The sequence below is a fragment of the Rhodofomes roseus genome (genome assembly GCF_022264815.1).
Source record: "Rhodofomes roseus strain CIRM-BRFM 1785 chromosome Unknown C8Q71scaffold_4, whole genome shotgun sequence".
Classification (NCBI taxonomy): Eukaryota; Fungi; Basidiomycota; class Agaricomycetes; order Polyporales; family Fomitopsidaceae; genus Rhodofomes; species Rhodofomes roseus.
In genome coordinates this window covers 1341643-1353906 of record NW_025952960.1, presented here as the reverse complement: position 1 = coordinate 1353906, position 12264 = coordinate 1341643, and the positions used below count along the sequence as shown (strand labels likewise).

Genomic DNA, 12264 nt, shown 5'->3' with positions numbered 1-12264 from the left:
GGGCCGCGCCGCCGGCTGTCGGTACCGTAGCTTACGTAATTTATTCAACGTGCGCGTCACGGCCTGCCACAGCAATTCGGAGGACGATGCGGTGGTTGTCAATGTTGCTCTCACTCAGACGTCGTTCGCGCCGCCGCTTCCAGTTTCCTCACTCCAACGGGTACTCGACGTATGCACACCATTGCTCGCTCAAGTCAAGCACGTCATAAGAACAAGACAGTGGCGACTGCCTGTCAAGCTTTAAAATCCAACGGTCGGACGTCCAGACTCCACGTACACCAAACTCGGACTTGGGCAAGGACTCGGAGTTCCTGAGTTCTCTATGCTACTTGCATATTTAGCACATTTCCGACACCTACGGGACGCCAGCAAGCAGCCGGCGTCGCTATTTCTGTACCTGCATCATCCAGATAGTCCTACGATCAACAGCGCGCAAGATACTGTCGCTCTCCGGGTAACCCGATGTTAGCGCACTCGCAAAGCACTTGAAGTTGCCTCTGCAGGCGGCGCTGTCCGTGCTTCCTCGAAGTGGACCACCGTCGTGTTGTGCTGCTCTATTAGTGTTGCAACGATGATCAAGGTTCCAGCTGCCGTAGTCGTCTGCACTGTGGCTCTCGTCGTATGCTACGCCTACCAGAGCGGGCCTCTCGTAGCCATCCTTGTCTGTGTCTCCGCGCATCTCGCTACCCAGGTCATCTCTGCGGCGCGCACAAAGCCCTACCCCCCTGGTCCGCGCGGATGGCCCGTCCTTGGCAACCTGCTGCAAATCCCCCAGGACAGCCCATGGCTCACCTACTCCGCCTGGGCAGACACCTACGGTTGGTGCATTGATTGGTTATAGAGGATGCCTTTCGCTGACTTGGAACTCTTGTCCGCAGGAGAAGTCGTCCATCTCAAGGCCCTTAGCGACCACCTCGTGATCCTCAACACTGCGCAAGCCGCAAAGGACCTGCTCGATGGTCGGTCTACCATCTATTCTGACCGTCCTGGCTCGGTGCGTGATGTCCGGCCGATATTGCTTTCTCGAAGTTGACAGATGCGTAGGTCATGACAGAACTGTGCGCTCTCTCGGTCTTCGGCTTCGCCCATTAGTGGCCTCACACTGACTCTCGCACCGTGATGCGTACAGATCGGGATTCGGGATCGAGATGCCCATGCTGTCTTACAACGATCAGTGGCGAAGGCAGCGCAAGATCTTCGTCCAGTCGTTTAACTCGGGCATGATGCCGGGCTATCATCGAATCCAGGAGCACGAGGCCCGCAAGCTCGTGCAGGGCATTCTTCGACGTCCGGAGACGTTAGTGAGCCAGACCAAGACGTGAGTATGTGTGTCTTTATATGCATGAGATGACAGGAATCGCGAGTGGTGTGTGCTCACTGTGGTGGCGGCAGACGGATTGCGGCGATCATAATGCGCGTCACGTACGGCTACACTGTCAAGGGTGAGGACGACCCGATGATCACCGTGCCATTCGCCGCGATGGAGAACTTTGGCACCGCGACGGAGCCCGGAACGTGGATTGTCGACTTTATCCCACAGCGTGAGTGTGTTTGAACGAACTGAAGGCTGAATAATTGGCTAACAAACACTTGCTGGTACTAAGTGCAATATTTGCCCCGTTGGGTTCCCGGGGCATCGTTCTTGCGCATTGCGGAGGAATACAGGCAGCTCGAACACAAGGCGTCTTGGAGTCCGTACCTGTGGTGCAAGGAGAAAGTGGTGTGTATCGCATTCCTTGCCACGCACGGTATCGATGCTGACGGCGTGCATGGTGCGCAGCAAGAAGGATCAGAGGAGCCGTGTCTCGTCGCATCCGCACTGAGTCAGTTCGAGGGCGATATGAACAATGAAGATGAGGCTGCCCTCGTCTGGGCTGCATCTTCCGGCCTTGGTGGTGGTCTGGACACGGTACGTACAACGTTGGGCGGGAATAGATGCAAGAGACTGAACTGCAGTAAAAGAACATGTCGACCATTTTCACCTTCCTGCTTGCGATGATGCGGAATCCGCACATCCAGGCAAAGGCGCAGGCGGAGATCTATGAGGTCGTAGGCACTGAGTGCCTCCCGTCGATTACAGATCGGCCGTCGCTGCCGTACGTGAGGAGTGTGATAGCGGAGGTCTTTCGCTGCGACCCGGCTACGCCACTAGGTATGCCCATGACGCGTCTGCATGGATGTCACTGACTCGTCTTCAGGCCTACCTCATGCAGTGCGTCAGGACGACGTGTACAAGAACTACCTGCTGCCCAAATCGTCGATCGTCATCCCCAACGTCTGGTCAGTGTACCTACGCGTGCTTCTATCCGGGAGCATGACGCTGATGAAATGGGCAGGCGAATGCTCCATGACCCATGCGTATACCCGCAGCCGGACGAGTTCCGCCCAGAGCGATTCGAAAACAGCGACAGCGAGATGCGGAAGGTGACCGACCTCGTCTTTGGCTTCGGCCGCAGGTCATGCCCTGGCTCGCAGTTCGCGGAAAGCTCCATCTTTGCTATAGTGGCGACCATCCTCGCGACATGCAACATTGTGCCTAAGTTGGATGAGCAAGGACAGCCGATCGTCCCCCCGATGGAATACACGAACGGCGTCATAGTGTGAGTTGCAGACCTCGTGCAGTTCCCGTTCGTCACGTTCGTTGACGAAGCGTGCCGTTCAGATTTCCAAAGCACATTGTGTGCGACGTCAAGCCGCGGTCACCCCGCGCGGAGGAGCTTCTTGGGGAGTATCTTTCCCGAAGCCAATGATGGGGCGCAGTCGATCCCGTACACCAATTGGCATGCATTTAGTGCATTACCACTGAGTACACCTGAACGAATTCGTGCACCACGGTCTTGGTATGCGGGTGATAATACATGAGGACGTAGGAGGGCGCTGTCACTGGTCCATGCCTGAATACGTAAGTCCCTACACCAACGGAGCACGTCGCTACCATTGCTAAGAGGGCGAGGTCAGATTACTCTGCGAATCTATAACTTTATAATTGCGACGAGGTGTGCATGACAATAGGTGTTTCACGACGTGAGTGACTCCCTACGTCCGTTAAAATGATCCGAAGCTCTGGCAACACCGCTCACCGATATGGCAAGTGCTGCCGGCAGCAGCTTCGCCGGTGAGCACATACAACATGTCTCTCCTTGGGTTTCATCGCGAGAAGATGTTCAGATGCTCATGAGGGCGAATAGAGCGCGGTATCATGACTGAAATACGAGATCCAATATCATAAGTAACGTCGATAGCGAACGTACAGGCCCCAAGGAATGCAAAGCAGCATGACACAGAGTATACCCCTCTCACATCCCTCACACCGTCACCTTGCCCGTAATCAAGTCCGCCGCACGCTCAGCCAGAGCGATGACGACCGCGCACGTGTGCCCCGATACCTGCGCCGGGAACACGGACGCGTCGACGACCCGCAGACCCTGCACACCGTGCACACGAAGCTCCGGGTCGACGGCGCTCGTCGCGGGGTCGGTGCCCATCCGCACTGTGCATGTCTACGGTCACAGCTGAATTAGCATCTGTGAACATGCGGAGGAGCAGGCGACGTACCGGATGCCACGCGCTCTGGGCGTTCCGCCTGAGAAGCTTCTCCAGTTCCTCGTCGGTCACCTACAATACAGCCAAGACAGGTCGCGGGTGAGCATGGAGGAGCCGACGTAAACCGGTGATAACGCACGGTATCCGGGTCGACGTTGCTCGCCCAGTAGTGGTCAACGCCCTCTTTTGCCCGCGCGATCGGCTGGAAGCACGACGCGAGCGGTTCCGTCTTTGCCAACCGGAGGGTGAGGCGCATGCCCTTGAGCAGCACCTTCACGTCGTTCTCAGAGGCGAGGTACCTAGTGTTGTGGGTTCAGCATGGATTCAACGAGGCGCATCAAGCGGGTCCGGCGTACTGTGCGTCAATGAGTGGCTTGTCCCAGATGGATGGAGACTGCAGCGTGATGGAGCCGTTGCTCTCCGGGTGCAGCAGGATCGCACCCTGGGTGCGGTACTGTCAGTATACATAGGGGTAAGGGAGGAAGAGTGTGTACGTACAATGGTGACACCCTCGACGTCGGAAGGCGGTACTAGGAACCCAGTGTTGATACGGATGATAGTCATAGGGCAGAACACGATCTCGAGGTCCGGTGCGCCGGGCCCGGAGCTGCGCGACACCGTCTGGGTCGGTGCCCTTCCCTTCGGCGCATATGGAAGGCTGCTCAGGAGCGGACTGTCAGCATTTTCATACACTCATTGCAACAAGGGTACGAACCTCTCGTCGTCCGAGCGCACAAAGATAGCCGCCTCCGTCGGCGGCACAGACATCGGGCCCCCACCCGTGATGAGCCACCGTACGAGGGCCGAGATCGCGTTCAGCGGGCGGTTCAGCGCATCGAGCGTCATCCCCAGCTTTGCCCTGTAGATCATCGAGCCTGAGTTGACATGCTACTCAACGGGCACGTACAGTCAGCATGCAGCAGCAAACCGAGCTCAAACACCCCTTACCTCGCTCAAGTGCTGACCGACGTCCGGCGCGTCCCGCACGACCTCAATTCTATGCTTCCGCAAATGCTCCGCGGGGCCGATGCCAGAGACCATGAGTAGCTGCGGAGACGCGATTGCGCCTGCGCACAGGACGACCTCGCGCTTCGCCGCGACGCCGAAGTGTGGGCCGCTGCGACGTGCGGCGAGGCGCACGCCTGCTGCGCGCGGAGGCGCTCCGTCGGCGACAGGGGTGAAGAGAATTTGCTCTACCATTGCGCGTACGGCGACGGTCAGGTTTGGGCGACGTAAGACGGAGGGCGGGAGGTACGCAGAGGCAGCGGAGCTTCCTGGATGAGGAGCGAGTCAGCGTGTGCAGCGCGATGTTAGCAGGTGACATACGTTCGCCTTTTTCGTCGATGAAAGTCATGCATGGGCCCGCACCAATCGTGCCTTCAGATGTCGTGAAGTCCCTAGGAGATGAGAAATCGACGTCGATTCACATTGGGAACTGAAGTGGGGCGTGCATGCACTCACGTCTTGCGCGGGATCCCGACACGCTCCGCCGCCTCAATGAACCTAGTCGAGATCGTCTATTATGCAATACCCGCAACAACGGTCAGCACCATACTCCCATCGTCCTCGATGACAAACAATTTGAAACCGTACTGTGATCGGGAAGCTGCGGACCTTCCAGAGACCAGAGAGGCCATGGTGCGACGTGTCGATAGGGGCCTGTGGGTCAGATACGACGCGTTCTGACTTGTCGAAGTACCTAAGATGAGGTATGATGGTGAGTGTCAATTCAAGTTCTATGTCGTGGAGAGTCGGGAAAAGGGACGCACCTCCGCATTGCTTCGTAACCCCAGCCTTCACCACCGCGCCGGACCCAGTTGTCGAAGTCTGCACACGTGGATTGTCAGCACGTGTGCGCAAAATCTACACTATGGCTCACCGTCCGGGGATGATCTGTGGTAGACGAGCGCATTTAATCCACTACCCGACTCGTCAGCACCGGATCGCCCGGACACCAGAGAGAGCACGCACCTTGTCCCACCCAACATCTTTCCCCTTGCCCACGACAAAGAGCGACCCTCCAAGTTAGGCTGCGAGCTGCGAGCGTACACACGTGAGGCCTCGCGCGTGTCATGCCAGCACTGGAAGCGACCCGGCCAAGCTTACGTGGTCTCGTAGTCCCAGTCGCAATCGCCCTGGAGTAGCTTGGAAAAGCCGAGCGGCATGCGGCTCATAAGCTGACCTTCATGGCTGTGCAACGTTTGAGTACGTTTGTCCAGGCAAGTGTAACATACGAAGTTCACCTCGGGCCTGCCTCCAATATGAGCACAGAGACATCCGGGTCTTCCGACAGCCGGGATGCCAGGACGCATCCCGCAGTACCTAGAGTACGATGGATAGGCGTCTGTCAGACCAAACATACCTATTAGAAATGGAATACGCGCCGCCTCCAACTACGACATAGTCATAAGACTTCCAATCCGCCTGTGGCTTGTCATTCGGAGCGCCCGAAGGCAGCGGGGTGGCATAGAGCTCAGGCTCGTCGACCGTTGTTTTCGACGATGTGATACCCATAGTCAAACTGGCAAATGTCGAGACAGAGAACGGGAAGACCTCGCAGTGATCAAGGCTGGAAACCGAACGCGATGTTACTCAGAGCTGGCCAGAGCAGCGAGGGATGGCGCAGTGCCTCCAGGTTATACAATAGGTATGCTGTACACGAAGGAAGGTAGGCCTACTAGGTAGTGGGGCCCGCGCGGGTGCGCTGCCAGCATTTGCTGCTGCAAAATTGTCGCCCCCCATCTGCGCCCGATATGATGGGCCAACACATCCGACATCGGGATTCGGCCAGCGTGGCTGAAAGGCGATGGACGTTGACCTATGCAAGTATCCAGAAGGCGTAGGCCGGACGCGCCTGTGTCAGTGAGCGCTGCCTGCGCTGTCGTGCATCGCGTGCTATGCGCATGGTGTGTGGTTCAATGGATCCCTCCTCCTCCCGGCGGATACTAGTACTGTACCGCCGGCAGCCGGCGCTTGAGCGACGCGTCCATCACGTGCGAACGCGACGCGCGTCTGTCAGCGCGTATGACAAGCACAACATCCGTCTTCTCCTCAGCCTGCTGGCCATTCTTAGCCTCCGCTCTAGTATAACCTTCTGACATACTGCTCCATTTGATTTGCCATCAGCTCCAATGTCATGGAATGAGTGTCTACGATCATTTTGACTTGCACTCGCGCGATGCTCTGCATACGGCTGCTCGCGTCCTGGTCCGCGACGCCGCGTCGCTCAGCAGCATCCGGAATGTGCGACTTTGGGCCACTGCGCCGACCGCAGTGTCTGCTCTATAAGGAGGTCCCGGAAGCATCAGGGTGTGCAGTGCAGTAGCGCGTATGATTGGAGGACTCAGATAGGAGTTGCGTAACATCGGTCCCGCGAGTGAATGTCCGGCTCGTTAGCCCGGCAGTTCTCCGTAAAGTGAACTGCAACTGGGTGTATGCCGGACCTGTCATGCGACGACGCTCTCGCGTTACGATTGTCTGGATCTACGTCTACTTCCCGCATCAGACGCGTGTCATGCAGCCCAACCAACGTTTGACCTTTTTGCGAAGCCACGAGGTACGTTGGCTCTTTGCACAGTTCGCTATTGTAATTGTGAGTCTTCACGCTGCAGACCAACGGATCGGTACATTGGTACGTTGCGACTAAGCGAACCCATCCACGCATGAGGCTGACAACGGAGGTATCGCAAATTCAGGACGCTTGGCTATAGGGTAGATGGACCTGTCGTTACGGAACCTGACACTTCCTCAAGAGCTTGAAGCGTTCAACGTTCAACTCCAGCTCTTCCTCTTGCGCCCCATGGCCGCGTCATGTCGGGACACTCCTTGCTAGGCACTCCTCCGACAGCTGTACCAATCACCCGACCCATGTTCACTGTCCCTCCGGCCGTCTTGCCTAGCGTCTCGCCGCTCACCCGGCACACTTCCAACTTAATGTATGAGAGAACGGTAGCAGTGGAGACCCAGAACTGACGCGCCCACCAGCCGCGAGCGTAGCTCGAGTTCAGCGCGATCTGGGCTTACGCTAGGGTTCCGCATTAGATGACGACATGTTGCTCTACAAAGTGACTAAGGGGACTACAACATCCTGTCTACGAAGGCTCCGGTGGTTGTCGACGACCTTGGGTAGAATCGGTACGCGACGGGTCCTCTGAATCTCTCGCCCCTTGTCACCGAAGTACCTTCCGCTCTCGAAGTTCCAGCAGTAAATCGCCCGGGGCGACATCGTTATAGCCTGAATGTATTCCTGAAGCTGCTGATCGACGTCTGGTCCGAAGGATGGAATTCTCTTCAGACCATCGAAAAAAAGAGCCTCCACGTCCTTGTGATAATCGGCGGCCCATCGTAGAGCTTCGTCGAGATTGTATCCAGAGTGGTTCATGACGACGGTCAAAATATTCTGTCGATCGTCTCCTGTGGCCTGTTCTTTGTTGTACGACGCAAGGTCCTAAATTACGCGATTATCAGTATTCTATACGACGAGCGGCGCACTTCGAACTGACATTATCGAGGATGATGAGGTCAGCTATGTGGTCAGATAGCTCGACAACGACTGGGTGGTAGAAAGCTTCGTCGGGAACGTCTGTCCCGAGTATCGCTGATATAAAGGATGGCCGAGCTCCGACATTCTCCCTTCGGTTCGGGAAGTAGTTCGTGACTGTGCGGATAGTGACGTTGTCCCGATCAGCAGCTTGCTCGACGACGGAGTTGAGGTAGTCAATGAATGCTTTCTCGAACTGCTTCCGGGAAGTAGCAGTGCATGTCTTGATTCCCCGTGCCCAGAACCTTCAGCCGATCTTGTAAAACATCATGAACGGGTAGGTTTGACCTTTGTACTCACTGTCGTGCGAGTTCCCCCAGAAGTATCTCGCCCTCGGGTCTCGCTTTGTCGGGATGGGTGATGGCGTCGATCACACTGTCAGCCATTTCGCGGACCACGTCGGCACTCTCTACGTCGGTGTATTCGTCAAAGACGAAGAAGACGTTCATCAAGTCACACCCCGTTCGAAGGTGCTCTGCGACTGTGAGCCTGTGGCCGATTACAAGTATGATTGGATGCTCACCCTTCGATGCCTTTGGATATGATAGTGCTGCGAGGAGTGCTAGTAGTATACAATGTCAGTACTATGTGCTACCGTTGCACGATGCGGGAACACCAGAAGAAAGCTTACCACTGTCACATTTGTCGAACGCCAGTTGAGATTTCTCATTGAACGGTTCGAAAGCCTTCAGCCATGCATCCGATTCCGCTTTGATCTCTTCGTAGTGAGGATTGATATGCCTGGACCACGGCCAATTTGACATAGTCTCGGGGAGGATGAACCAACCATTCTTAGTAGCGGAGTCGTCCATAGGCAAAGGCAATGATGACTGGGGATCGTCTGAGCCAGGTAATATACGCATGTATGCTTTGAGTACTCTGGCACCACTTGTTTGTTTGTGTGTTTGCTCCCTTCATAGACACTAGCGGAAGTCCGTGCTCCGCTACGGCTACAAATTGTGCTGCCGCCCAGATGTGGTTCTCCGCGAGATCTTTCCCCAGACAGACGCTGGAACCGCTCATTCAATCGGTGTTAGTGTAGGTCAAATAAACTTTGTCCTACCGTCTGCCGAAGCCGAAAGCAGGGCCTCTTAGGACAGGCTGCGGAGTCCGCCCTTCGCCGCTCAGAAAGCGGTCGGGATTGAATACCTCAGGATCTAGGTATACGCGAGGATCATGGAGCATGGCCCTTATACATAGCTAGAGTATGAGTTGCGATTGTTCCGATTGAGAGAGAACATACCACGCATTCGCAATGACCATACAGCCTGCCGGCAAGTAGTATCCGTTGTAGTAGTCGTCTTGACACAGCCGGTGGGGGACACCTGCGCTTATCTGTAAGTATGAACTTTGGAGTTAAGACGTGTAACATACCGACAGGCGTGGTCACGCCCCAGCTATCATAATGGTCTACTGTTTGGTCGTTAATATCACTAGAAGTATGATAGCACGTACCGGAACCCTTCGCTGAGGATGCACTGCATGTAAGGGATCCTATCGCGGTCAGCGAACGTCGGCAGACGGTCTTTTCCGACTACCATGTCCATCTCTGCCTGTGCGCGAGCTTGTATAACGGGTTTGGCAACAAGCGCAATAATGACCGTCATCAGTGCGGACATCATCTGGACATATATCAGCGCGTTGCGCACGTAAAAATTTAGAAGGATGAGAGAAGAAAACGTACCGTAAACCAGCTATAATCATCAACAATCCGCGGTAAGCCTTTGCGAGAAGGTACGATGAGAGGTGGCCTAACCTGCATAAACTATAGCAACTGTGTCTCGAACGCCATCCTCGTCTTTCGTGTCATCTAGCAACGTGGTCACGTGGTCCGACGAGATGAGTGATCATGGAGATTCAGAATGTACCTCGAGATGAGCGGTTATGAGGAGTGTACCCCAGTCTTTTGCTCCTCGCTTGTACCTGCACACTCTGTTTCTATCGACGTTGTCCTGCGTACGTTCTGGCGAGCCTCAAGACGTTACTTTGACGGTGATACTGGTACTTACTCTGGAGCTTTGTGTCACTGGTCTTGACTGCGAGACTCTGCTGAGACTCAGGGGAACACAGTGCACGGATGTTGGTGGCGATGCAGAATGGCTCGGGTGGGATACGACTGCTTGCCGGCCGACGCTTTCCCTGTCCTGGTCTACAACGCGTCCAGAGGAAAATACGGCACATTAGTAACTTGAACTGGCGATCTCGAGCTTCAGAGGTTGGGTGGAAGTGGCGTCGCGATCCAGTTCATTGAGACACACAAAACGCTTTAGTCTGCACTTCTTTATACGAACCGGTGGTATCGCCTATATGCATGAGAGGTTTGATTGTAAGACAACGCAGTGACTCACTGGAGTCCCCATAAGCCCAGTTGGCGTCCTCATGTCATTCGACGCATGCGGCGCTATTGAATCTTCACACTATCGATCCTGCAATGGTATGGGTCTGGCTCGACTTGGAAAGATGTCCTCAGCTCCGACGAGCATGGCAGATCTTCACTAGCTTGACTGGCCGACTCGAGCTCCTAGTCTTTCCTAGAACGCTCGACCGACAGTGCACAGCCCGACGGAGGTACCCACCTATGAATCTTCAAAGCACTCTGAGCGCATGCTGGAATCAAGCGCCATCCCGATAGTGTCCTTTTCGATGAGTCTTATTATACAACATATATGCGCTCGTTCAATGCGAAACATTGGCGATGTCCAAGATGCCCTTGTTGCTAATCAAGCTGTACTGCACCTTTCCGTCACCCGCGTTCTGGACTGTATCCGGGGGCAGACCAGCGGAGCCAGTTTCGCCTGCAATGCGCAGGGCCTTCGCGAGTGTAGGGATCTACTCGGCAGTATAAGCAGACGAAGTTGAGTGCAAGCATTGGAGACGTACCGGCATGTAGACACTTGATAAAACCTTGGATACTGCCTTCGCAAGGTAACTGCGTTCCATGATGTCAGCTAAGACAGGGATACTTCTGGGGAGAAAGTATAACGTACACCGCTGTGATTTCGAGAGGCCTACTGTCCGGTCGGTTTCCTTCCCCAAGCATGGCTGGCCGGAAAACAATAGTGTCATTATAACCGAGCTCAGCGAGACCGATCTCGGTCAAGCCCTTGCTTCTGCAAAGCATCGTGCCCCACTGAATCAAGGTCGATGAAGCTGACAAAGCGCTGGACCGACCTCAGATAGAGCGAGTACGAGCTAGGATTCGCTGAAGGTGCAGAGACATAGATGAGCCGTTGCTGATGGTTTGGATCGTCCGATTTCGCAGCTCGAGCTGCATTCACAACATACCTAAACAAGCGTAATGAGAGGCTAAGTCAATTACACCAAGGAACCGCTTACTCTCTGTCGATTCTTTCGAATGCGGCCTGACTTCCAGCTATCTTTCGGGTGGTACCAAGGCTGTAAAGAGTCTCAGTCAAGCGACTTCCTTGGCAGCGTCGAGCAAGAAGACATACGTTATGAACACCACATCCCACTTCTTATCCTTCAGCCCGGCCGTTTCGAGTCGTTCGAAGTCGATCGTCTTTTGTTCGAGTTTCTCCCTCCCGGTCGTAATCTGCTCGGGTGCGCTGACACGTCTGCCGTACTCAGACACGCTCGAGTACTGTGGCGAGGCCAAAAGTTCTTGAAGGAGATGCTTTCCCGTCGCTCCAGTCGCTCCGATAATTAGCGCAGTCAGAGCTGCATCTCGCCCGTCAGTGGTATCCGGTGCGAGAGCAGACCATGATAGAGACAGTACTCACCAGCCATTGCTTCCCGTTCTTCTTGAGCTTGTGGGCTTCTAACTCGACTCTGTTCGCGCTCGTTGGGTGAGAGTCACTGTTATCTCTCGGCTGACCAACCGTACCAGTCACTTGACAGATCGGGTCAATACGGTCGTAGCGCGTCAGCCCCGTGTTCCATTGAACGGAAGAAGTACATCTTGTCGTATGGTGTGCATGTCCCGACTTCCTCATCAACTCACTCCATCAGAGGCGGCCGATTGCAGACCGCAGACCAGTCTTCTTCTGAACAGGCACCAAGCGAGCTGCGGTGTCCTTGGTCCCCGAATCATCGTGATGACGCGTCTAAGAAGTAAATGAGTCTAGTCTTTGTCTCGTACCCATCTTTGTACGGTACCGGTCGCACCCAACCACCGAACCGTACAGGGATGGGTACAAGACAATCTAGTCTCCCGTAGGCCA

The 12264-nt window shown here is 55.2% G+C and overlaps 5 protein-coding genes across 5 annotated transcripts; 1 reads left to right on the top strand and 4 right to left on the bottom strand.

Annotated features, from left to right (window-relative positions):
• The first annotated feature begins 88 nt into the window (after positions 1-88).
• C8Q71DRAFT_742407 (cytochrome P450) lies at positions 89-3168 on the top strand. Its single transcript, XM_047922852.1, has 12 exons — positions 89-818; positions 879-994; positions 1045-1058; positions 1130-1318; positions 1393-1541; positions 1605-1720; positions 1781-1909; positions 1963-2152; positions 2199-2280; positions 2337-2600; positions 2663-2902; positions 2959-3168. The coding sequence occupies exons 1-11, from the start codon at positions 572-574 to the stop codon at positions 2748-2750; spliced, it is 1584 nt and encodes a 527-aa protein (XP_047782419.1). The 5' UTR covers positions 89-571; the 3' UTR covers positions 2751-2902; positions 2959-3168.
• C8Q71DRAFT_904972 (GMC oxidoreductase) lies at positions 3053-6447 on the bottom strand. Its single transcript, XM_047928875.1, has 16 exons — positions 5928-6447; positions 5787-5865; positions 5650-5733; positions 5515-5580; positions 5423-5463; positions 5313-5370; positions 5137-5242; positions 5005-5060; positions 4870-4940; positions 4492-4817; positions 4259-4431; positions 4042-4201; positions 3900-3985; positions 3683-3842; positions 3556-3615; positions 3053-3500 (listed from the first exon to the last, which is right to left on the bottom strand). Exons 1-16 carry the CDS (start codon positions 6055-6057, stop codon positions 3306-3308), a joined length of 1851 nt encoding a protein of 616 aa, XP_047782418.1. The 5' UTR covers positions 6058-6447; the 3' UTR covers positions 3053-3305.
• A 1153-nt stretch (positions 6448-7600) lies between these two features.
• On the bottom strand, positions 7601-8895 carry C8Q71DRAFT_854800 (isoprenoid synthase domain-containing protein; the record flags this gene model as incomplete). The annotated part of the gene is made up of 5 exons (XM_047927110.1): positions 7601-7990; positions 8046-8328; positions 8384-8558; positions 8607-8645; positions 8715-8895. The coding sequence occupies 5 exons, from the start codon at positions 8893-8895 to the stop codon at positions 7601-7603; spliced, it is 1068 nt and encodes a 355-aa protein (XP_047782417.1).
• A 133-nt stretch (positions 8896-9028) lies between these two features.
• Positions 9029-9693, bottom strand: C8Q71DRAFT_690670 (cytochrome P450; the record flags this gene model as incomplete). Its single annotated transcript, XM_047919858.1, has 4 exons — positions 9029-9092; positions 9147-9272; positions 9327-9431; positions 9539-9693. Coding segments are annotated over 4 exons (450 nt in total), but the record flags the coding sequence as incomplete, so codon positions are not given.
• A 1003-nt stretch (positions 9694-10696) lies between these two features.
• On the bottom strand, positions 10697-11922 carry C8Q71DRAFT_742388 (uncharacterized protein). The gene is made up of 7 exons (XM_047922851.1): positions 11824-11922; positions 11536-11761; positions 11420-11479; positions 11255-11368; positions 11071-11193; positions 10964-11012; positions 10697-10912 (listed from the first exon to the last, which is right to left on the bottom strand). Exons 1-7 carry the CDS (start codon positions 11828-11830, stop codon positions 10760-10762), a joined length of 732 nt encoding a protein of 243 aa, XP_047782415.1. The 5' UTR covers positions 11831-11922; the 3' UTR covers positions 10697-10759.
• Between the last annotated feature and the right edge of the window lie 342 nt (positions 11923-12264).